The sequence below is a fragment of the Emydura macquarii genome, unplaced genomic scaffold (assembly GCF_026122565.2).
Source record: "Emydura macquarii macquarii isolate MOO-44397 ecotype Brisbane River unplaced genomic scaffold, CSIRO-AGI_Emac_v2 contig_3220, whole genome shotgun sequence".
NCBI classification, from domain to species: domain Eukaryota; kingdom Metazoa; phylum Chordata; order Testudines; family Chelidae; genus Emydura; species Emydura macquarii.
Genome location: NW_027133357.1, coordinates 9,692,415 through 9,716,161, shown reverse-complemented (window position 1 = coordinate 9,716,161; position 23,747 = coordinate 9,692,415). Strand labels below are relative to the sequence as shown.

Below are 23,747 nucleotides of genomic sequence, written 5' to 3'. Positions count from 1 at the left end.
CAACAAACCAAGCACCTGTCAGTCACAGGCGTCTTCCAAACTCTCCTCCGCGCTCCCCATCCTCCCTTCCCAGGGCTTCCTGGAGGAGGGAACAATCCTGGCTCAACACCCCATGTGCCCGGCCACAGTGAGGAAGCGGGATGTCAATACGGATGGGTGCACTGGGTGGGAAACCGGACCAAAGCGAATGAATGAAGACATTATATGGAAGGCTCCAGTTTCTCCTCCCCCCACCCCCACTGCTTCCCCCTTTTCTCAGTTGGAAAATGGAGTGCTTCCCCCCCCCCCCGGGGCGCTGGCAGTTGGCCAGAGAATCAGCTGGGGAGCAACACATGCTCCAGGAAGTAAGTGATGGAGTCCCAGTGCTTCCAGAGGAAGAGGAGGAAGAGAAGCAGCAGGGCGGTGCTGATGATGCGCGTGCGGGTCTTCATGAGGGGCGTGATGAAGTTGGCGATGGTGGAGACGAAGACGAGCAGCACCGCCATGAGGGCCAGGATGACGTTGATGAACTTGCCCAGCAGGGCCCGGGCGTTGGCGTTCTCCACTCCTTCCAGCTGCACCACCTGCTGCTGCTGCTGCTGGAGTTCCAGCTTGGTGACCCGGGTGAGGCACGACTCCACCGCTTCCTGCAGAGGTGAACCGGTGTTAGTTTGGCCGCAGGGTCGGCGAGGCCGCCTCTCTGACTGGGGGAGGGACTCCTGCGGCGTCAGCAGGAAGTGGGACACTGCAGTGGAGCAGCTGCATTGTATGGAAGAGAGCGCCTTAGAACCAGGACTCCTGGGTTCCATGCCTGCCTCTGCGAAGGCAGGGAGGCTAGTGGTTAGAGCAGGGGCTGGGAAGCCAGGATGCCTGGGTTCTGTTCTCAGCTCACCGAGGAAGTGTAGGTGAGAGTGCAGGACTCCTTGTTTCTGTTCCTGGCTGGGGCACCTTGGGAGTGTTATTTACCTACCTCGGATAGGTTGTCGGGCTCAGCTGACATGTGCAAAGTGCTTTGAGAGCTTCTCATGACGGGAGCTGTAGCTGTGCGAAGTAGGGTTGTTATTAGGGTGCTGACGTGACACTCCTACCCCCAAAGAGGCTTACAGTGAAAGGGTATGATAGTCAGAAAACCTCACTCACGGAATAAGCGAATTGCAAGGCTCCATTTGGAATCCCGTGACGTGACTCTTGTGGACAGGGCAAAATACCCCTTCCTCAAAACCTTCCCCACCCGCATCCCCACAAAGCAGGTGATTCTGGGTGTTGGACAGAGAGTATATGGTGTGCACAACGCAGTAGGGAGAGCAGAGATACAGCTGTATCTCCCCACACATGCCTGATGAAGAGGGTGTAATGAATGTAAGAGAAGAACGGAGCTCTTTCATTGCTTTGCAGATGAGCATTTTGCTTGGTTTGTTCTTAACACACATGAAATGTATTTGCTACCATGATACATGTGCCACTTTATCCAAAAGCTGAATAAAACCTGAGCATCAAATACAGCCAGTTCCACTGGAAAGTTCCCAAAATTGCCACGTGGGGGCAGAACAGTGCCCTGCAGACTGCGCTGAATAGCTACAGCCAAATCCGCTCACCTGGGACCTCTCAGAAATGGCCCGTATATAACTGACACCTGAAAGGTGACCATGCAAAGGGCAGTGCGGTGTGACAGGCCCAGTGGAGCACTTCTGGATCAGTCACTACAGCAATGGGTGCAATACAAAAACCTCGACAGGTTGACAGCCAGACCTACAGAGGCACAGATTTCAGTGGCCTTGCTGGTGTAACACCACAGCAGCCCCGTTTTCAGGGATGCACCAGAGAGCGGTAGCAGTTGAGCACCTCTGAAAACCAGACCCAAGCTAAGCGCTGGCATTTGCTCCCGTATGTTTTAACGGGAGCGTCATATGTAAGACGCAGGCACTAACTGTCCCGTTCCACTGGGCAATGGTGGGGACGGTCTCCAGTTCTGGGTGCCCCACTTTGAGAGGTGTGGACAAACCGGAGAGACTCCAGAGGAGAGCAACAAAAATGATGAAAGGTTAAAAAAAACCTGGACATGGTGAGTCTTTAGAAACGAAGACTGAGGGCAGGACCTGCTAACAGTCTCCAAATATGTTAAGGGCTGTTATAAAGAGGCCTGCGATCAGTTGTTCTCCGGGCCATTGAAGGTGGGACAAGAAATAAGGGGCTTAATCTGTAGCGAAGGAGATTTAGGTTAGATACTAGGAAAGGTTCCTAACTAGAAGAATAGTTAAACTCTGGAACAGGCTTCCAAGGAAGGTTTTTAAGAACAGGTCAGACAAACACCTGTCAGGGATGGTCTAGGTTTACTTGGTCCTGCCTCAGTGCTGGCGACTGGACTAGATGACTTCTTGAGGTCCCTTCCAGCCCGACATTTCTGATTCTATCTTCCCTGCACTGAACCCCTCTGCTCACCTGAGGCTGCCTCTCTGCCCAGCTGCTAAACAAGTCACTCGGACCTTTGCGTTGTTTCCAGAAACACCCTGCGCTTTCCTCTTGTTTAAGACAAATTTAGTTCACCAGGAACTGGACGCGCTCCAGGCACGCACCCCATGCAGGCCACAAAACGGTCAGCAGGCTGTGACAACGGCTGGGGCATGAGCTGGCTCTGCGTGGCCATGAAAGGCTCAGCAGGCCATGACCAGTCCCCTGAGCCATGCAGCCCCCTACCGCACCAGGAGTCTCGACTAAATTGTCCCACTGCTGTCACCTCTGGGCTCTCTGCCTCTCAAGAGTGTATTGCAGCCCGTGACCGCTTTGGAGGGTGATTGCTCACTCCTTGAAAGCGGGATCCCCTCGATCCCCAGCCCTTCCTCCCCAAAGCATGTGGTGTCCCCTGTCCCACTCTGGAAACCTGCCCTCCATCCCTTTCCCTCTCCCACCCGCAAAGGGAGTGCCGGCTTGGCTGAGCAAGCATGGGGCAGGCTCTCCGAGTTCCCATACCTGGATGTCCCTGGCCCTCTCATAGGACTGATAAGCCACCTTCTCCTCCATGCTTGCTAGTTCCTGCTTCAGGTTAGTCATTTCATTCTGGTGGAGCTCCGTCAGGTCATTCAGCTGCTCTTCCAGCCGCTCGTATCTGGGGTGGGGAAGGGAGAAGGTGTATTGGGAAGGTGTGACTGTGTTATTCCATTTGACTCCTCTTTCTCCTATCATGCAAGGAGAACTGTCTATTTCCTTCCAAGTCAGATCCCGGTAACTCCAGCTCCCCACCACCCCAAACCTCACGGGCGTCCCAGACGTCTGGCGGACAGAGGTGACCTGGATGGAAATGATTTTGGGCGTCAAGCAATTGAGGCACTCCGCACAGCAATGGTACCATGCAGTCTAAAACAAACAGGCCAGGTCCCAGTGCTGCCTGGTGTCAGTAGATGGACAGTTTAGACACACAGATAAAAAGGTGGCTAGGCTGAAAGGTATGCAGGTTAGAAGTAGGCGGAGACAGCTGTGTGCAGGCAGCGACGGATAACATGGAGTTTATTTGACCTCTCTTCTGTCCTGTCTCTAGGTGCCTACTTTGTGCTGCGGTCCCTGGGGAGCTGGCCTCGCTCTCAGAAGCAGCGACCTTGGGTTCTCCAGAACTCGCTTGGCTCTGGATGGAACTCAAATGGCCCTGAACCCGGAGGTCAGTGGAGCTTTAGACCCTCCTAGTTACACTGGCTACAGAGGTCCCAAGTGTCTCCTGTGCCTCCCTCTCTGAGATGAAATGTGTTAGAAGGGGCCCTTGTATCTCATGGGCTGAGGAGCTTATCTTTTGCCCCATCTTATCTGCAGAAGAGGCATAGCCCAAGCAGTGCCTCAGCCCTGATCTCAGCCGCCACCTCACTTCATGTAGGCCACAGCAGAGCCATCAGACGGCAATGCCCTTCCTACTGAACCTGAGCCCCGAAGCTGCATTCAAAGCAGTGAACTCTACTAGATGGAAAAGCTCTGTGACCTTTTCCCACCTCCCACAAAGGACTGGGGGTGGGAGGAGGAAGGAAGGGAGGGGAGTCTATTTGGCCACTGAGGACCATCTGGATGTGGGAATACGTGTTTTATTTCCAACTCCTCTGTCACTGGCCAGGATATTTCAGGATATTTTCCAGCTACTGAAAAGGGCTTGGAAGAAACTTCTAACAGCAGGACTGGGAAAAAAAGAGGAACCCAAATGGAATCACCAACCCGTGCGTCCGCAACACGCGTACTCGCGCTCGGCCTCCCCACTGGAGAAGTGTTTTTAAACAGTGTTTCAGCTTTTGTCCTCAGCCAAAACGATCTAGACAGAGAAACCCCCCGTCAATGCCTCCTTTGGAAGCTGGTCCTTATTTCCCCTTTCCCGAGCATTCAGAGGGCTGGCACTGCCTGTCTAGCAAGATGATGCATTTCCTCTTGCCTCTTATAAATAGCAGAGAGCCTCTCTTCTCATGGCGACTGGCAGAGGGGAAGTGTCACAGGATTCCGTCAGGGCTATGGGCTGCTGGGAGGTCCTACAGCTAAACAAAGAGGCAGAGCCTGGCTCTTCAATGTGGAGGCCCCTCGGAGCTTCCCGGGCTCAATGTAACAAATCCTGGCTCTTTTCTCCAATGGGAATAGATCCCCGGGCTTCCACTTCTCACGGACGACACAATGCTCAGAGCCTTTCACCACTAGATTTGCCCTTCTGAATGGCTCAGCTTTATATCTCCGTCCCTGAGCTACTGGTTCTCAGCCCTTTTTTGGATCTGTGACCCACCCAACAGACCATTCTAGGACCCACCTTACTCCATAGTTTGTGGGTTTAAGCTCTACTGCCTCCCCAGTTGTAAAATATATTGGAATTTACATCCCCCTAAAAAGCCAGTTGCTCTCAGTAACACCCCGATTTCTGTTTCTTCAAAGACACTGTCAAGGCGTTTGGCACCATTGCTGTAAATCAGCTACATTCCAGACTGGGAGGCTTGAAACACGAAGCTACTTTCTTACCAACATCCTCCTCCTCTGCGCACCCACACTTGCTTGTTAGTGTTGTTCAAGGGTGTTGTGGCTGTGCACAGCGGTGTGCGGCTGGAGGGTAGCTTCGGAGAGCCGGGCTGCACACACGGCTTTGTTACTGTAGAGCGGCACGGAGGGGGCTGCACACATGGGTTTGCTCTTGTTGGGTGGCTCGTGAGCCCGGCGGCTGAGGGCATGGAACGCATTGGCTGTCACTGAACAGCGCCGCACAACCAATTGCAAAGAAACATCACGTAAAACAGCAATGCTATGGAGGGCAGATGGAGACGCAGCCTCATGGGTCTGAACCGTGTGGGAACAGCCTTGCAGAGACAGAGGGGTGCCGCCCATGCACGCGCTAACACACACAGGCACTCGCGCCGGTCCTACCTGTACCGCTCCTCTTGCAAGCACTGCGTCATGTAGGTATAGTCCCTCTGCAGCTGCGCCTTGAGATCCTCCATCGAGTCCTCCAGGTGCGACTGACTGTCCTTAATCTCCCGGAGCTCCTCCAGGATGGCGTCAAAGTTATTGTGATGACTCTCCAGGGTATTGGACTTGGGGCTCCCCAAGCCGACGGGCCCTGCCCCTGAGTTGCTGCCCCCCGCCGATCCCGAGGTGGCGCTGGAGCACTCATCGTCGCTGCCGTACTTGGGGCTGGACACCAGCGTGGCGCTGCCACTCAGAGTCCTTGAGGCCTCCTCGGGATGCCCGTCATCCAGAGTGTCCTTCAGGTGAGCAATGTTGTCTGCGCTACCAAACTTATTCCGGATCAGGCTGGCGAACTCCCGCGGCTTGGAGACCACGGCCGTGTGGGTGGCTTGGGACAAACCCGACAGGCTTCCCTTGACGCCCTCCACAACCCCGCCTCCGAAGCCGCTGATGCTGGACCGGACGTTGGCCCCCACATCCTTGAGGCCTTGGTGCATGTCCCGGAAGACATCTTTGGGCTGTCGGGAGAGCCCATTCTGTTCAATCTCCTTTAGCTTCTTGTGGTAGTGCTCGAGCTTCTTGTGCAGCTGGGCGATGGTCTGGGCCGACTTCTGGTTCTTCTTCTCGAAGACCTGCTTGATGCGGGAGGCCTGTTGCTTGTCAGCATTGTTGGCCAGCTTCAGGTACTCAGCTACGTTGTCGTCCCGGGCCTCCTGCTCAATCTTGATCTGCTCTGTGATCTTGAGGATCTTCTGGTGCAGGTGGTCGATGGCAGCTTTTGTCCTGTGCGGGTCCGGGGTGCCATCCGGGACGTCCAGACAGATGTTGCCATCGGAGTCGCCATGGCTGGCGTTGGAAGGCAGGCTGAGCGTGCTCACATCCCCTTTGTCCAGCTGGGAGCAAAGAGAGAGGAGAAGTCTGAACAGAGGGGTCTAAAAACAGTATGCCCAGGGAACAGGGGGAGGCTCAGATACTATGGCAATGAACAAACAGAGAAAAAAGAGAGACAGATAGATAGCAGCCGCTTGGTTCCTGGTAGGTGTTTCCCATCAATAACATTATTACCGGGACCATATGTAGAAGCCAGTGAGAAGATGCAGCAACAAAACTACTGCATTGGGGTGCCCTTCCACCAGATAGGCTATTGGAGTGAATTTCTGCTCTAAGATCACCTGCACAGAGGAGCTTGCCTCTGATATTTTACCATCATTCAATGCAATAGCTCCACTCTTTTACTAGACTTGCAAATCCAAACCGCTCAGGGAAATATAACTGAAAAAAGTTATGCACTTGGAAGCATTTCAAGTTCTGTCCTGCACTCAGGGTCTGTCTCCTCTTATCACAGAGGAGTTACAGCTTTGTGAGTTCTAACAAGGCTTAGCACAGCTTCCTCCCAAGCTGCGAAGGTGGGAAGTAACCTTTTCTCCATTTTACAGAGGAGGAAATGGACGCACTGAGGGGGGCAGTGACTTGGCCTGAAGCTGTTCAGTGACTCAGTTCTCCCTCCGAAGCCCCTGGCATTGGCTACTGTCGGAAGAACAGGACGCTATCTGACCCAGCATAGCCATTCTTATGTTCTTAGTCAGTTGTAGAGGTAGGAATTGAACCCAGGAGCCCTGGCTTACAGTCCTTTACCACAGCCACTGATCAGACTGCTTGAGTGGGGAAAACTAAGAAACTGAAAACTGATGGTCAAATGTGTCACCAAAACAGGAGCACATGCAGAAAGGCAACCTAAAGCACAGATAGGGGAAGTGACTAGCCACGGGCCGCACAAAAACAGCCAGGAACAGAAACCAGGCCTGTCTCCCAGCCCCCAGCCTGAAACCCTGAAAAGACAGTGCCTTTCCATCTGAAAACCACACATCTTCCAGCGGCTGAATTTTCTATGCAAATTGTTATGCAAATCTAAGTGGTGCATAAATGGCTTGCGGCTTCTAATTAACAGTTGGTGATAAATTAAACAGTGTTGGCACACACGGCATGATTTCGAATTTCCATCCCATTTTCACCGAATGACCCTTTAATACAGCATGATACTGACAAAGCGTTACTTTGGAATACCTTATCACCGGGAAGCGTCTTGCACAGGAGCAGGGGAGCGTTCTCCAGACAGTGCACAGGAAGATTTAATATCAATGACATGTCCTGGGAGTGCGTGAGACAAGCAGATTTAATCACTGGGAAAGGATTTGCCTCTTATTGTTTCTCCTCAACCCACCATGGGTTGTTTGTCATATTAACCATATTGAGTCCGCTATTAATGACTTCAGTGGAAGCAGAATCAAGCCCTTAGACAATAAGCTCCTTCTCATAATGACCTTGTCTCCCTATATGTCTGTTATGTCATGTGAGCACCCACGGTGCTATAAAAATAACAGGGAGTCTGATCTTGGTGGAACCTTGGTGGTACCCGTGCTCCCACCCATAGCCGAGAGATTACAAGTGTGTGGAGGAAGGAAGGAATGGCTGATTCCTCTTTTTGGGGTGCTATAAAGACCCCGATTTCTAAAGAATTTGTTAAGATCTGTGAAGCCCTTTGAAGATGCAGAGAAAGCATGTTTCCCTGCTGGTCTGTTTTGCAAAGCGCTGGCACTGACCCGTAATAACATCATGCCATAATTGCTATATACTGGAACAGACTAGAAGCAAGAATGTCTTTGAATTACAGACTGTTTGCCACAGGACTGAAAACCACCTGTTGCAATATAGTCTGGAGGGCTTTTTACTGTTTTAAAATTTCTGGGTGCAGTCCTAGCCCCAGTGGAGTCAGTGAGAGGTTTGCCACCTACTTCAGTGAGGCCTGGATTTCACCCTTTGCCTTCCTTTTTCACAACGAGCCTTCCCAATGCTTAGTAATCTGACCAGTTGTGCATCCCCCTCTTTACTGCATTATGCTTGCACTGAGACCCTCAACCAAGGGCAGGGCCCCGTTGTGCTCGGCACTGTACAGACACGTAGCAAGACGCAGCCTTGCCCCAAAAAGCTAACAAAGCCAGGATTGTTACCCCATTTCACAGCCAGGAAACTGAGACAGACAGACAGACAGACAGCGATTAAGTGACTAGAATAAGGTCCCACAGAGAGTCTGTGGCAGAGCCAGGAATTGAAAGCCCGTCACCAGTCTAGTACCTTAAGCACACACCCATTCTTCTGTCTCTCACCTCCCTCCCTACAAACAGAGCAAGAAACCTACCTCCTTCTGGGCCTGGCCCTTAGAGGCGCCCAGAATGCCAGGCACTGGGCACATCTCAGGATCACACCCAACCCTCTCAGGCTTTTGCTGCTGGCGGTACCAATGATTTCTCAGTTCAATCCACCCAGATCAGCCTTTACATCGTACCTTCCATTTTTCATCTGGATCCACCAGTTTCTTCCGTCTCATGGTAGTTTAATTCTCATTGCTGAACTGCGGGGAGAATCCAGATAAGCAAGAGCAAGAAGGGAATACAGTCTAGGGTCTGTGAATGATGCCGGGGACCCATCCAGGCAATTGATACCGTTTTGTTTCAGATGCCTTACTGTACATTGGGGCAGGGGGAAGAAAGCACCGGGAACAAAACCTAACCCACATACAGCCCTGAAGAGAACCTCAAACTTGCTTCATCCTTATTAGATCAGCAAATTTAAAAAAAACCCTCCAGACTTTACAAACTACGCTTCCCAGGCTATTCTTAGCCGTTCAGTTGCTCCGGTCCCTTTCCAGGCCCAGCGCCCGGGGAAGGCTTCACCCTCGTCTCTTATCGGCTGGCAGGAATAGGAAGCTGCAGGAAATAGATTTTTTCCAGCGGTACATTTCTATATACAGTAAAGGATAAAAGCAATTTTAAAAAAGAGAGAAAACAACCCAAGATAGCAGCCCTGATGAAAGCTGAAATGGAAAACTAGGCTCAGCCAATTAACTGGAGAAGTTGCTCAACTTTGTTTCCGTAAAATGCATAATTATGGCAGAGACGAGGTCATTTCGTTCCCCTTTTCGTCAAGTACCCAGCCCATGCTGAGACGGGGGGAAGCGGTCACTGGAAAATACTCCATGGATGTCGAAACCAGGTCACCAGCATGACAAACCTATACCAATGGGAGATGGCCTTGAAAATCCATTGGCTTGTAGCATGCATTGGTTCTGGAGATGGATATTTTGTAGGGTGGGGCCATTTAAGGGAGGCTGGCGGATTCCCAAACTTCTGGGCTAGAGTAATTCAATGGAGTGATTGATTGATTTATAATTTACACCAGCTGAGGATCTGGCCCGTAGTTGACCACAATGCTGGGGGAAAGTAAGAGGCTGCAATAACAGCAAATGCAGGGAAAATACCCTTGGACTCAGCTTTTTAAAGTATTTAGGCTCTGAGATGCTCAGCCCTGAAACGCCTAGATCTCATTTTCAAAAGTGAATCAGGCATTTAGGGAGACGAAAATCGATTAACTGTCAATGGGATTTGGGCTCCTAAATTGCTAAATCCCTTTTGGAAATGAGATTTATGCTCTGAAATCAGTTAGGCGCTGCAACACCGAGCACATCAACTCCGAAACAACTTTAAAAATGGGGGCTGGCATCCCCACACAGCGTGATACAGCAGTCGATATCCAGGAGAAGGAGACCAATCTTTTCAAATGCGGGTGCCCCAAATTAGGCCCCTACATCCATATCTCGGTCCCCAAAGCTCTCACCTCTGTTGAAGCAGTTTAAGTCACTTCTTTAAATGCACTGACTTGGACAACAGTGGCCAATAACTGGCGCTAGCCTGCAAGTCGAGAGATGGGCCGGCCAGGGTTTGCACCTACTCAGCTAAGCAGGATTTACTCTTAATGACACACAAGGCTGAGCTTTGACTAGCCCAGTCAGTACAAACCCTGGTATGTCCTGATCTTCCCTTCGGAGTGCAGTTACACTGACAGCTGAAGCGGGCTTATTCCCAAGTACAAACAAGACCCAGTGGCATTATCCAAAATAAAAACCACTGGTTCTTTAGAATTCTCTAATCTCTACGTACGCACATGTTCACTCCCCATATATATATATAGAGAGAGAGAGAGAGAGAGAAAGAGACTGGTGTGTATGTGGGAGAGAGAAAGCATGCTAGAGGAGTCCTCGCTTTGCAGTCAGATGCTCCTGAAACCCAGGGTGATACTATACCAAACACCTTCTGATGGGGAAATAAAATTGCTCACGGAGCCACCAAAGCTACGCTGCACTTAACGCTAAGCAGCATGGTTAATGCTGCCTCTTTAGAGACACATCCCCGGCCTTAAGCTGCACATCCAAGAGGCGGTAGCCTTGACGAAAGGGAGATTAAAGGAGTCCCACTCCCTGCCTGGCATGTATTATTCAAGCTTCCTGTCGCTTTAGGAAAGAGCAGGGCACGTCCGACCGGTGGGGGTTCCATCAGGGGCTGCAGCTCCGAAGTCACAGGGTTTCTGTGTTAATCATTTAATACGAAATTTCATTTCACACTGCTTCGTTAAATTAGCTGGGCCACCCGGGGTTCTGCTGTAATTAAGGGAGGTAAAAAAGTGTACATGGAAACGAGCCAGAGCCAGATAGCGCAAAGTCACTTTAAACTGGCACAAGGGGAATAATCCTGCCATGGCAAGGGGGAAGCGTAGCAAAGAAAACACACCACCTCTCTGCACCACGCAGCAGGATGACAGCCTGTCTGTCTGTCTGACTGCCCCCGATGGTGGAATCAGCCCTGCGGATGACAGACTTAAAACCGCGAGGCTGGCATTGCTGAAACGCTGAGCGTCGGCAGTCGTCCACCTTTGGGCCAAATTTGCGTTGGTGGCTCCGGCTGACAAATGGACATCTGCCTCTTTCTCTCTGCGCACTGCTCCCACGAGTGCCAGTGGGGACGCTCTCTCCCGGGTGAGTGTGAATTCTATCGCAGTGAAGCCCCTACTCGGGACCTCGCTGTCCCTTACCCAGTTATAAGCACCCAAATTGTGAGCTCGCTGGGGCAGGGACTCCTTATCTTCACAACGAAGCCCTGGTCCTCGAAATAATCAATGACCCCATGTAGAGGCAAGGCACTGTGCTAGTTTTAACACACACATCAGCGGAGGGGCTGGCCATGTAAGTCATCCAGCCTTCATTGGTTTCGATGGAGCTCTGCTGGTCTATACCAGCTGAATACCTGACTTGCAGTGGCCTACTCTTCCTGCTATTGCGGGGAAGGGGGATTTGATGACCACCTTAATCCATGACTCTGGCGAAGGTATCCACTGGTTTCTGGTGGCATCGCCAGCTAAGCCGCTCCCTTTACACATCCCTATGCAGATTCAATTTCCAGACTGGGTGTCTGGTTTGTTTATCTTCTGACTGAATAGAAGGAGAAGCTGTGACAGGTGCAGACTTCCAACAGAAACGAACAGCAGCTTTTAAAGACCACGGTGGCAGGAAGCAGCAGCGACTGAGACAGCCAGCCACTGTCTAAGGATCCTACATGTTAATTCTTCTGCAACCACAACAAGAAAAAGGCCTTAGGATGATAGACCAGACAAGGGTGCTCATGAACTCGGACACTTCATTTTCCAGAGAACATAAGCAACATCTATGCCTTTTTGTCCATTCTCCGCAAGGAGCTAGGAAACAGCTTGGGTTTCCAGTGAAGGGGCCAAATTCTGCTCTTAATGACACTGAAGTCATTGGAGTTGCTTTGGGTTTACACCGGCATCACCGATGGCAAAATTCAGCCCATGGCCTTCACCCTGAATTGCTCTGTGGGGAGAAGGGGATGTTTACGCTTGCCAGACGGTTCCGTCCCCAAAAGCTGCCACGGCCTGAGATTCATGCGGATCTCTGGGTGGCCGGAGAAGTCAGGAGCCTCCGCACAGAAGCTGAGTCCCCATACTGGGCCCTGGGACCCATGCTCCATGTATCCCTGATAGCAGCTGCAATGGTCCACTTCAGAGGCGGGTTTGCGGCTACGTAAAAGAGCACGTGAAGCTCCTTCCAAGTGTGAGACACTGTTGCCATTGCTCTCCCAAATCCTTAATCTCCAAGCAGTTTCTCCCCTCCGTGGGGTGATAGCGGGAGGCTTTGCACTTTCCTTGCTTAGCAAAGAAAGCGGCTTCCTCAGCGTGACCTGAGAATGACACCAGAGCAGCACAGACGGTCTGGGCAGTGAGCCTGCCAGCCCCTGAGCGAGCGCTTGCACTAAAGCCGTGAGGACAGTCCTGAAAGACGGCTTAACGTAATGAGATAAGACAAGCAGGCTGGCTGCTAATGGCAGGATGGAGGGGAAATGTCTGAGAAACCCTGACTCCCGGATGATTGTGTAAGTAGCAGGGGGAAAGTGGCACAACAGTTCGCTTAGTAAGCAGGAGAGGGGACTCAACCACCATTCAGTGAAGGTTTACGTGGACATGGAGGCCGGACAGCGCTTTCTTTTACAATTTGGTGAAGAAAGGTTGTCCAGAGGTAGGATGCCAGCCTGGGACTCGGAAGATTCGGGTTCCACTCCTTAGGCTGCCAGAGATGCCCTGTGTCACCTTGTGCCAGTCACGCAGCCTCTCTGTGCCTCAGTTCCCCATCTATGCAATGGGGATAAGAGCCCTGGGATTGTGAGGGGCTCAGATACTACAGCACTGGGCGCCAGCTAAGTACCTAAGTTGGAAGGTTTTGGGACAACTGTCAGATAAACAAATCCGAGATCCGGGCTGACCTTAAACCTCAATCTTCCCACCAGCTTCTAACAATACACGCTTCCCACATATATACAATCATACACACAAGCACACGTAAGGATCTAGCCCCACATCAGCGCTTGGCAGGACTGTAATCTAAATCACACTAACCCTGCCTCTCTGCCTTCCAAGTTCTCTGCATGAACCTGAGCTCCAATGGCAGGTCACACGTTCTGCGAGACAACTATGTTTTCATTTGGAAAGTGGCTTTGCAGACACCAGGGATGGCCGGGTGGGTGAAAGGAAAAGACAAATGCAGCATGCGATGTAATCAGACTAAATGGAATAACAAACACAAACCAGCAGCAGCAGGACAAGATTTTTCAGGGCAAAGCTGTTTTAAAATCATAATGCTCGGCCACATCTGGGGAGCTGTTTTATTTTTCATTTTCAGCCAATGACAAATGTTGCCATTTTAGGTCTAATCTTCAATAAAGGCTTGATCAAAGCCCATCAAAGCGAATGGGAGCGGGGGGGCTCAGCGCCTCTGAAAAATCAAGCCATTTCTATTTAGGTGCCCAACTTTGGGCAGCCAGGTTTGTTTGGACTTTTTGGCTGGCCCTTGACAGCTGGGCATCTCTCTCCTTTACCTTGCGCTCCCTTTGCTCCATTCTATAGCGTGTCTTGTACCGGGTTCATCACTGCAGCATTGCAGTACCTTCCAGGAGTGCAGTGAGCAACCTGACTAATATCTGCCATGTGTTGTTTGTTCTCTCATCCTCTCCCCAGGTCGGCAACCGGCAGCGGGATAGAGAAAATCTTACCTCCCAGTCTCCCATGTCGTCTGGCTCTTCAGTGGCTCATGTGAAATGGATCCAATCCAACTCCTTTTGAAAAGAGGTCTAGATCTCCCATCACCGGGCCTGATCCCATGCAGCCCTGAGGGTAGGTCTGTATTGCAGTTCGGTACTCACGGCTGGTCCATGACAGCTGACTCGGGATCACGCAAAGAGGCGGCTTAATTGCGGTGTAACCGTTTGGGCTCAGACTGGAGCCCGGGCTCTAGGACCCTGTGAGGTGGGAGGGTCCAAGCATGGGCTGACCCAAAGTTCAAGTCAGCTGGCATGGGCCAGCCAGGGGTTTTTATTGCAATGTCGACACGCCCTGAGCGCCCGCAACGCCAGCTGGAGTCAATGGGAGGGTTCTCCACGTGTGAGCCCTCGCAGCCCAGGCCCGACCATCTGTGCTAACAGACCCCCCTTGTTGGCAGACGCAGCAGAGAAAATGGTGTAGATGGGGCTGGAGACTGAAGTCCCTCCTTCCCTGGGCACAGCTGAGGCACATTAGCAGGGGAAGCACAGGGGTAACCTGACCGGCTTCCATCCATGCAGCAAGCTGTCCTGAGGCCAACCAGAGGATTCAGTCTCCAGAGCTCTGTGCGCAGCCTCTCTCAGGTGAATGCAACTCAGCAACATAAAGCTCTGCTCTGTCTCAGGCACACAGCAACCCAGACAGAAAACCAGCCTCTGATTGTTTTCTAAGCAAAAGGCCCATACAGCTTTTAGCAGCATTAACAGGCATGCCATTTAAATCCCAGCAAACCTAAATGACTGCACAGGGGATTTCCCAGAGGGATTAATGAAAGCCGCACTTTCTATGCACAAGGAAAGCCTTTCAAAAGTCAAAGCAAAATTCAACGTCCATTTGTTTCCCATCGTTTCTTTCCTGAGGGAGGGGGGATTTGGTGTTCCTCTGGTGAGTATGTGGGATGCAGGAGGAAAAATGATTCTTATAAACACAGTATGAACCAGGAGAGCTGAGTTCTGCACAAGGTTCCATCTAATAAGCTGAGTAAACATTACCTTAAAGGCCGCGGCAGAAGCAGAATTATGCCACGCTGATTTATTATTGCTGCTATTGCGGTTTTGATGCAGGAAAGCTAGGGGGATAGAGCTTGGGTAGACAACTGGTTTTCAGTCCTAAGCGAGCTCTCCAGAGAGCTGGGAATTGGAAACATGGAAGAATGCGTCCTTTAGGTCGAGGGCAGCACACCAGCCTGCAGGATGAGATAGATGACAGAACTAGGAGCAATGGTCTCAAGCGGCAATGGGGGCCGTCTAGGTTGGATATTGGACATCTTTTTCCCTAGGAGGGTGGTGAAGCACTGGAATGGGTTACCTAGGGAGGTGGTGGAATCTCCATCCTTCGAGGTTTTTAAGGCCCAGCTTGACACAGCCCTGGCCGGGATGATTGAGTTGGGGTTGGCCCTGCTTTGAGCAGGGGGTGGGACTAGAAGACTCCTGCCGCCCTCCTCCCCACCTCATTAGTGCACCAGGAGGTGCAGTGTCTCGGGGCTCATGATGCTTCTTCAGCACCAGGGACGATGACCGGGGCCGGGATGAACCCGGTGCCGGTGGGCGCTGTGAGTGGACGCTGAAGTGCCGGGCGTGGCGTGGCGTGGCGTGGCCAGGCTCGGAGTCCGGTCTGAGAGCAGACTCCATCAGGAACGCTCTCACCCTGATGTCCCGGCCCTTTCTAGGGGGATCTGAAATTCCCGCAGCTCCTGCACTTGTCCCAGACGTGGGTCTCACCCAGGCACTTTCAGCAGCTCTGGTGAGGATCGTTCACGGGCAGGGCTTCTGACATGAAGCGCATGGTTTGAAGACCGGGGCATCCCCCCTCCCTGGGGCTACGTCTCCGCATGACTAACTACAACGATCTCTGAACTACAAACTCTAACTCACCTAACAAACGATGCATGCTAAATCTACAGCTGAAACCACTGGTAAAGGCTTGCCAAGGCAAGGACGTTCCAGCCCCAGCACGGGCAGTAAGAAGGAACTGGGGGGGAAGTCAGTGCTCTTATAGCGGCACAGACGCATGCCACTGCAGAAGGTACTAGAGGCGACCCTACAGACACCACAAAAACCTCCAGTACCGGTGCATGCGCACACACGTACACACACACTCCTGACATGGGCTGGACATGAGCAAGCACTCGAAGAAGAACCCAGGAGTCCTGACCTGCAGTCCGCACTGCTCTGGCCATTTATACCACATGCACCTTGCAGAGCTGAGAACAAAACCCACGTCTGACTCCCAGTTCCCCACTGCCATAAAACACTCTCCATCCACGGCCAGCAGCAGAGCCCAAAATGTCCCAGACCCCCACCCCTGCTGCCGGAGCACTCTGCCTTCCTCCTTGTGCTCTGACTACCGGTGCTAATGGCCACAGCATCGCCTCGCCTACCAGAGCAGGCTGTGGAGAAAAGTTAACAAATTCCATAGTAGCAGATTCCTCCTCCAATTCACCAGCCGGAGAATATTTCGCTCATTGAATCTGGGGAGGGTTTCAGCTGAAATCAGCGCTTGCCACACACTCACAGCTGCACTGCAATCCCACATGCTAGCTAATTGTATTTATTCATGGAAGCCTGTCTCCGTTCTGCACTGAGCATTACAAACGTAACTACTGACCGCCCCTGCAAATCCATGTCTGTTTTGTAATGAGCCCTCCTTCCCCCGGCACTGCTGTAAGACCAACAATTGCCCAGACCTACCTCCATCTCACGAAGGAGACAGGAACCCAAGGGTTAGTCCACATGGGCCATTCTGCTGCGTCTCCTTAGAGCAGCTGAACTGGAATGTGATGTGTCCGTGCAAACCTGACACAGCGCGCTGCCAACAGCTCTCCCTGCCGTGCTGAGAAATGCTGGCTAGGGGAACATGCCCATCCGATTACCTGCAGCTGGATCACTGGTTCTCAAACTGGGGGTTGTGACCCCTCGGGGACCGGGACATGGTTATGTGGGGGTTGCAAGCTGTGAGCCCCCATCCTGGCCAGGTGCGGGGCTGTGAGCCTCCCTGCTTCCTCCTGGCAGAGGCACATGGGGGGGGAAGGGTCACCCCCCCAGCATTCCTCTGTGCCCCCCTAGGGGACTGGGTGGGGGAAGAGGAAGTGAGAAGCAACACCAGGGCTCTGTGCATCCAGGTCACTTTCCCCACCTGGGCAGTGCTGTGAGGCCAGTATCAGGAGCTGCAGCTCTCTGCCCTCCCCTTACACAGCCCAAGTGGGGAAAGTGACCTGGATGCAGGGAGCCCTGACATTGCTCCGTGCTCCCCCCTCACAGCCCCCTCGGGGTGCGCGGAGGAGCAGCTTTCGGGGTGGGAGCAAGCAGCAATGCCAGCCGCTCCATGCATGCAGGGCTGTTTCCCCAGGTGGGCGCAGGAGGGGCTTTCAGGAGTTAGGGGTGAAGAGAGCACAGTGCAGGAGTTATGGGGTGAAGGGGGAGGCCAGGGGCGGGCACCAACAGGGGTGAGGGGGTCTCACTCAGAGGCTCACTACGTGAAAGGGGTCAGCAATACAAAAAGATTGAGAACCACTGAGCTAGATGCTTACACTGCACCTATCACAATACTACATGAGCACTTACCACAGCGTGTATTACCACCACATGCCGTGGGCCTCGAATGGGTATGTCCACGGGGGGGCTAGCCCAGCCCCCTGCTCACGCAGCCACAGCTAGTCTGGCTTTAGCTAGCGCGCGCGCGTCTCCTCGAGCTGGGAACTACCCGGGTGTAACTCCACTGACTGCAGCGGGCTCACTCCAGATTTACCCCAGCAGACCTGAGATCCAAAGCTGATCCAGCTCTCGCTCGCTTCCTCGACATTTGATTTGATTGATTTTTTACATGATAAATGAGGACAACAAGATGCAGCCAAAGAAGGGATGAAACGAGGGAGAAACCTCCTCTGCCAATCCAAGAAGTGGAATGTGTTTGTTTCTATAAATTGCCCTAGTCTCCTGGGGGGAGGGGGGGGTCGCTCCTGGGCACCTGAGGCAGCCTCTGCAATCACTGCCTTTGTGCTTTGCTGGCTGAACACTCAGCAAGTGAGACCCAGTTCTTTCCCATGCACGCAGCAGCACAGATATTAACTAGACCTGACAAAAGTGGTGGGTGAGGGTATTTTTCTGATGTCATTTTGTTGTTGTTGGGTTTTTTCCCCTCAGGCTGGAGTTTGTTTTTTATGTCAGGAAAAGTGTGAGAGGCTGTAATGCTGGGATGTTCCCTGGTTACAGAACCGCCCTGTCTATCTGTGCACAGTAGCTCTGTTTTTAGTGCACCAGCTTGATAAGAGACGTCTCCTAGAGCTGGGCACCCCACGCCAACTGTAGATACGCCTCGGGTGAGACCAGCCCCACTATGACTAGAGATGGGGCCCAATGTAAACATCAACGCCCAGATCGTTAAAAGTGACCAAGGATTATGGGTGCCTCCATTTTTGGATGACCAACTGACATCTGAGCTCAGAACTTTCTGCAAATTGGCCCCTTTGAAGGGGCTGAGGTGGGGAACTGACCATCTCTAGCCACTTTTAAAAATCTAGGTTAGGTTTGAACATCCCCAAACTTTATGGGAGTTTGGACCCTAAACCCAGCTCTCTATAGTGAGCCAAACCCACCCCCTAGATCCAAACGCGCCCGAGCTTTGGCTTGTCCAAGAATCCAGATCAACGGAGGACAATATATCAGAAGCACTTACACACTCTTATCACGCAAGCTACAAAGAGAAAGGTTCATTTCCAGGTCTCCACTAATCCCACCCCAAAAACTACTAGAGATGCCAGCTTCCACGATGTTATTTTCAACACATTTAACTGTACAGTCCCAAACAATGTGCCCATCTTGCCCTAGGTGTGCGTTTAATGGGCAAGCACACAGCTGATGCAAGCAGACGTGCCAGGAGAGAGCAGCTCAAGCTCAGACTTCTCAGTCATCACTTAAGCTGCCACATGTTCCTTACTTGCACTATAAGAACATCATGATGCTGCAACCGCTCAGCCTGATTTTTTGTCTTGCTGTCCCATGAGGCAGAAAACTGCATCCAACTCTAGTGACTACTTGTTATTAATCATGTTTATTTCAGCAGTGCCCAACGGCCAGCCAAGAATGGGGTCACACTGTGCTAGGCACTTTACAAACACAGAGTAAAAGACAGTTCCTGCCCCACCGAGTTTACAATCTAAATAGACAAGCCCCTTCCCAGGGTGCAGGAAGGGGTATACACCACAAGCAGATTGAACTAGGGTATGGCAGCAAATGGCATGTTAGTGCCACTATTTTTGGTTGGGGTTACGTAGGAGGGGGTCAGCTAAATGGAAAGAAAAGTGCAAGATAAATTACTGAGCTATCACTGGGGCTTGCCTGTTCTGGAGAAAACATACAGTTTACACCAGAATGGGTTAAAAACCCAATGCTCCAGCAGGCAAGGTAGATTAGCGGGTAGGGTAGCAGATTCACTCAGGAGATCTAGGTTCTGTTCCCAGCTTCAGTGTCAGCTGGTTGAGTGCCCGTGGGAACGTCATGACCCCCTCCGGTGTCTCAGTTCCCCGCTCAGCAAAGTGGGGATCATGATACCGTGTCCCACTTTTGAGAAGTGCTGGGTGGTGTTATTCCATCTCTGGTCATCCAGAGAACAGAAGACATGAGGCCAAGTTCTAGCCAGCATGGTCGCTGCTCCCTGTGGCCCTGTCTACACTAGGAAATTGATCCTGATCTGCTTTAGCTACTGGTGCCGGCAGCATAAAACCATCCCCTGCACTGACAGAACTTGAGACTCATCTATCAGCCCCATAAATGCCCTGCCCTCAAATCCCCATCCCGCCATGTGCTGGGACCTTGGGCTCCCCAGATCCTGCCACCACCAGCCCTGCACAGCAGCAATACTGAGATTCCATTAAAAAAGCATGTCAAAGAGTGGCTGGCCCCTTTAAGAGGTAGCAAGCTGTGTCCCAAGCACCTGGGTCAGAGAATGGGGAAAGAGACAGGAAAGGGACGGTGTGAGCTGCCTGAGAACAGAGGAGAGACAGCCAGAGCAGCAGAGACTTACTGGAGGAAAAGAGGAAAGGAAAGCCATAACGGTGAGCTGCTGGTGGAGGATTCTGATAAAATCTGTTGAAACTCTGGCTAGAGCTGGGGAACCAGCCCAGTTGCAGGAGGGCTTGTGTAGTGGCTCCTAGGAAGAGGTGAAGAACCCAGGTGGTTAGCGTAAACCAGGCCCAGAAGCAAGGGGTTGACTCTGGAGGGAGATTCCAAGAAGCAGAGGTAAAACTCACAGGCTAGGAAGCCTTGGGAATGAAACGCGGCCGGGAGGCTGCTCATGGGAGAGCTGACTTGGGGCTCCAGGGGAAGGTTTGTGGGAGAGAAGCAGCACTTGGAGTTCTCAGGTAAATGGTACGGAGAGCGGGGCCCTGGAACAAGGGCTGAAGGAACTGGGCCAGAATGGCTAATGACTCTCAGGTCAGTGACCCTGGCATGGTGACTCTTGAATTGGATTGAAGCGCGGCTGCAGTATAAGCTTGTTTCACTCTGGGGTTTTGGGAGGACCTGTTTTTACTCTGAGGGATCTACAGGTGGTGGCACTTTACATATATAAAAAGTGTTGAACCTGCTGCTAAGAAAGGCAATTTTCCTTGGAAAGGTCTATACAAAGGGGAAACTGAGGCAGGTGTCCATGCCGTGCCATGGCCATGTGGACAAGTCACAAGCTTTCGGTAGATACCTTACATGTTACTCTTTTGGGATAAATACCCTGCCAGACGTGTGTTCGGTGTAACGAGTTTCTCGGGGCTGAAGTGAGAGTTGCCTGCAAACAGGGGACCCTTTGCAAGGTGCCTCTGTGTCACATCTGCCACAGAAGGGCATCCCAGGTGGAGGCTGCCCTATGACAAACTAAGAGGGAACATTTCGCTTTTAAGAAGCATACACCCACTGGCAGGTCCGGGGAAAGGTCGGTGCATTGGCCGCCTGCATTATTTAACAGAAGGAAGGCGTGCAATTTGCAGATAAGCTGACCAGTGTGAAAGGAGGAAATAGCCTGTTGTCAGGCTGCATAGAGACTGTAAACTGCCTGCAACTGGACAAGCTCCAGCTGACAGAACCCACCGTTCCTTTCCTCCTGCCCCAAGTGTCCTCATGCAGCTCTGACTTTCTGCAGGCATCAGGTCCTCAACAGCCTGCTCTGCATCTTTTCAAAGGAAGTGAAGCCTCATTAGATAGTTAATCCTTGCCAACACTGGCTCTGCAAAGAAGGTGGGACCCAAAATGCACACCGAAAGAGGGAAACAAAGGAACAAAAATAACAACACTCAACTTGTTCTCTGTATAAAAGGAACCTGATCTCAGCAATAGCCCCAGCAGCCGGAGGTTTACCACCTTACCGGGAGATCGAAACACTTGGGTCCATATTTATCCCTCAGTGACACTCCTGCTACATCACGAGGTTGGCAGGGGTATAAATAAGGGAAGAACGTGTCCCTATGCACTTCTGGTTTGCGTCTGCTTGTCAAAAGACGAGTCCTATAGCACTAAGGTGCTTAACTGCAGTTTAAGTTTGCTAGTGCTGTGTATTCACAATTCTTTCATCTCAGGATCTCAAAGCACTCGCTCACTAAGACTCACAGCCCCCTCTGTGGTAGCAGTATTATCAGCCTCCGGTGACACTGATGCACAGACAGGTGAACTGACTTGCCCACACTGAGTCTGCGGCAGAGACGGACATAAAACCCTGTAGGCTTGAAACGCCATCAAACTGCTCTTGCCACTAGAGGACCTCCCCTGCCAGATTCCATGGCGGTACCTTGCCCTGAGGAAAATGAAAGGTGCTGATGCCAGGACCTGAGGTGGGAAAAGAATCCGAAATCCACAGTGACACAGAACGCTCCAGCTGGGGGTCCCTGCAGTGTCGCTCTGGCCCTGCTCTCTTTCCCCTGACCATGTCCCAGCCTGGGCAGTGGGGACCAGGAGGCGGCTGATGCAGGAGCTAGCTGTGCCAGCTCTACGTCACACGGGGATTTCCCCAGCCTGTGGGAATTCTGCTGCCTAGTTACACTGGGCTTTCCAGCCCCACTGAGATACATTTTTAAAAGACAGTTCAATCCTCTCCGTTTTGGCGTGTGGCTTAAAAGCAGGGAAAAGGCTGACTAAGTAAACCACACAAATCAGCAGAGCTCGTAAGAAAAAGAGACGAGGCAGAGATGCAAAATTCAGATCCGGTTTTCTAACAGCAAAGGCTGGTGATGTTTGGCTAGGGGGTTATGACACAGGAAAAGCGAATCCCATAGGAATCCAAATATACGTGTGCCTCAGGACACAGCTCTCGGAGTGATGGAGAGGGCCATTATTAACCCGTTTGACACAGCCTGAAAACCCTTGCCTGGGATTCCAGCGCCCACACTAAATCAAAAGCTCAGGTTAACAAGAGTCTTTACACGGTTTTTAATTTTAACTTCATTCTTGGGTTTGCCTCTCTTTATAGACCAGAAGCGCTTACCCACATCCCCCACCATCTCCAATTCCCAGCAGCCCAGGAAAACACCAAGCACCTGAAATAGGCACAGAATATTCCCTCCTTGCCCCATGCTGAACTTCCCCTGCCTCTTTTTTTTTAAAGCTTTCTGGGGAAACCCTGGACTTCATTTTGCTCTCACTCACATGAGCAAAGCACTACAGTCAGGAGGGGGATGCACTCCCCCCTGCTTTCATGGCATGGGGAGTACAATCCTGATTCAGAATCAAGATTCTCCATTCATCGCCCTGCTGTTAATTCTAACGCTACCGTGAGCCTCTTTAGCCTGCCAGCCAGCTCCCACGGAACACACGCAAATCCCACGCCACCTGCCAGGTTATTCTGGGTCAGTCTAGGAAAGACTGAGACCCACAGATATTCCCACAGCCCATTCGAGTAACACCGATAAAAGCCCCAGGGCTCCGGATTACACCCTACGCTTATTCTGCTTGTGAGGAACCTGGAAAGCAGCTGTATGTTTATTGATGGTGCCAAGCTCCGAGGCAGCTCTAGTCACAGGGGGATCATCTCCTGTTCTGACATCCCCAGCACAAAGGAGGTTTGTGGAGAACTGGCCTGACCGGAGGGAATGTGCACAAAAGTTTCCTCTTAACATTCTAACTCCTCCAGGGTTAGCAGGAGTTAAAGGGTGCAGCATCTGCCATCATGGGGATTGAATGCACTCTTCACACATTCATTCATTTAGCCGCATGACCTCCCTATGCTGTGGGTAAGACTGACCACCAGCAGGTGGCACAGTGCATCAACGGCAGGGCTAGGAACAGAACTGAGATCTCAGAACTGAGATCTCCTGCGCGCCCAGCCTCTGCTCTGTGCCCCACTGGCCTTATCTAGCTGGTTCTTACACAGCCCCACAGGGACCGCGCCTTGGTGGGAATCCCAGCAGTGAGCATGGGGAAAGTGGGTTTTTCACCAGGGCGTTGGCCTTGCTGGTAGGCTCCCTCTCCTCTTTAGCCCTGGCCTCTCGCTAGCAGATTGAATCTACTGCAAGGGCTCCATATATTTTTTCAAGCCCTGCTAATAAGAGGCAGATTTCCAAAAGCATTCAGATCTCATTTAGGCACCTAAAGAAGTGGCTGGATTTTCAGAAGCACGGTGCACATCGGGTGCTGAGCTCTGGAAAATCTGACCCTGAGCTCTTTTGAAACCCTGGCCCCAAGTGTCCAAAATAAGCAAAGGGGCGCCGAGCAATACAACACCTACACACCCAGCAGCTTTTAGACACTCAAACTGACCCTTCTCCTGTCAGGGCTAGCAAAAGCCCTGGAGTCTACACAGGGTTGCTTTCAGGAGCACTCAGCCATAGCCTGCCAGAAGACCTTCCTCCTAGCTGCCATACTCTGGAGCAGGGCTTAGCAGACATG

General features: G+C 51.9%; 1 protein-coding gene across 2 annotated transcripts in view; it reads right to left on the bottom strand.

Moving 5' to 3' along the window:
- Nucleotides 1–314: 314 nt before the first annotated feature.
- Nucleotides 315–23,747, bottom strand: part of TMCC2 (transmembrane and coiled-coil domain family 2) — a 50,742-nt gene continuing 27,309 nt past the window's right edge. The window contains exons 2-5 of one of the 2 annotated variants that reach the window (XM_067531721.1): nucleotides 20,464–20,469; nucleotides 5,347–6,281; nucleotides 2,947–3,082; nucleotides 315–626 (exon numbers count right to left, since the gene is read on the bottom strand). In XM_067531721.1, coding sequence (XP_067387822.1) covers nucleotides 315–626; nucleotides 2,947–3,082; nucleotides 5,347–6,281; nucleotides 20,464–20,469 — 1,389 coding nt within the window. The remainder of the gene's footprint in view (nucleotides 627–2,946; nucleotides 3,083–5,346; nucleotides 6,282–20,463; nucleotides 20,470–23,747) is intronic. The other variant, XM_067531720.1, reaches the window with a different exon arrangement.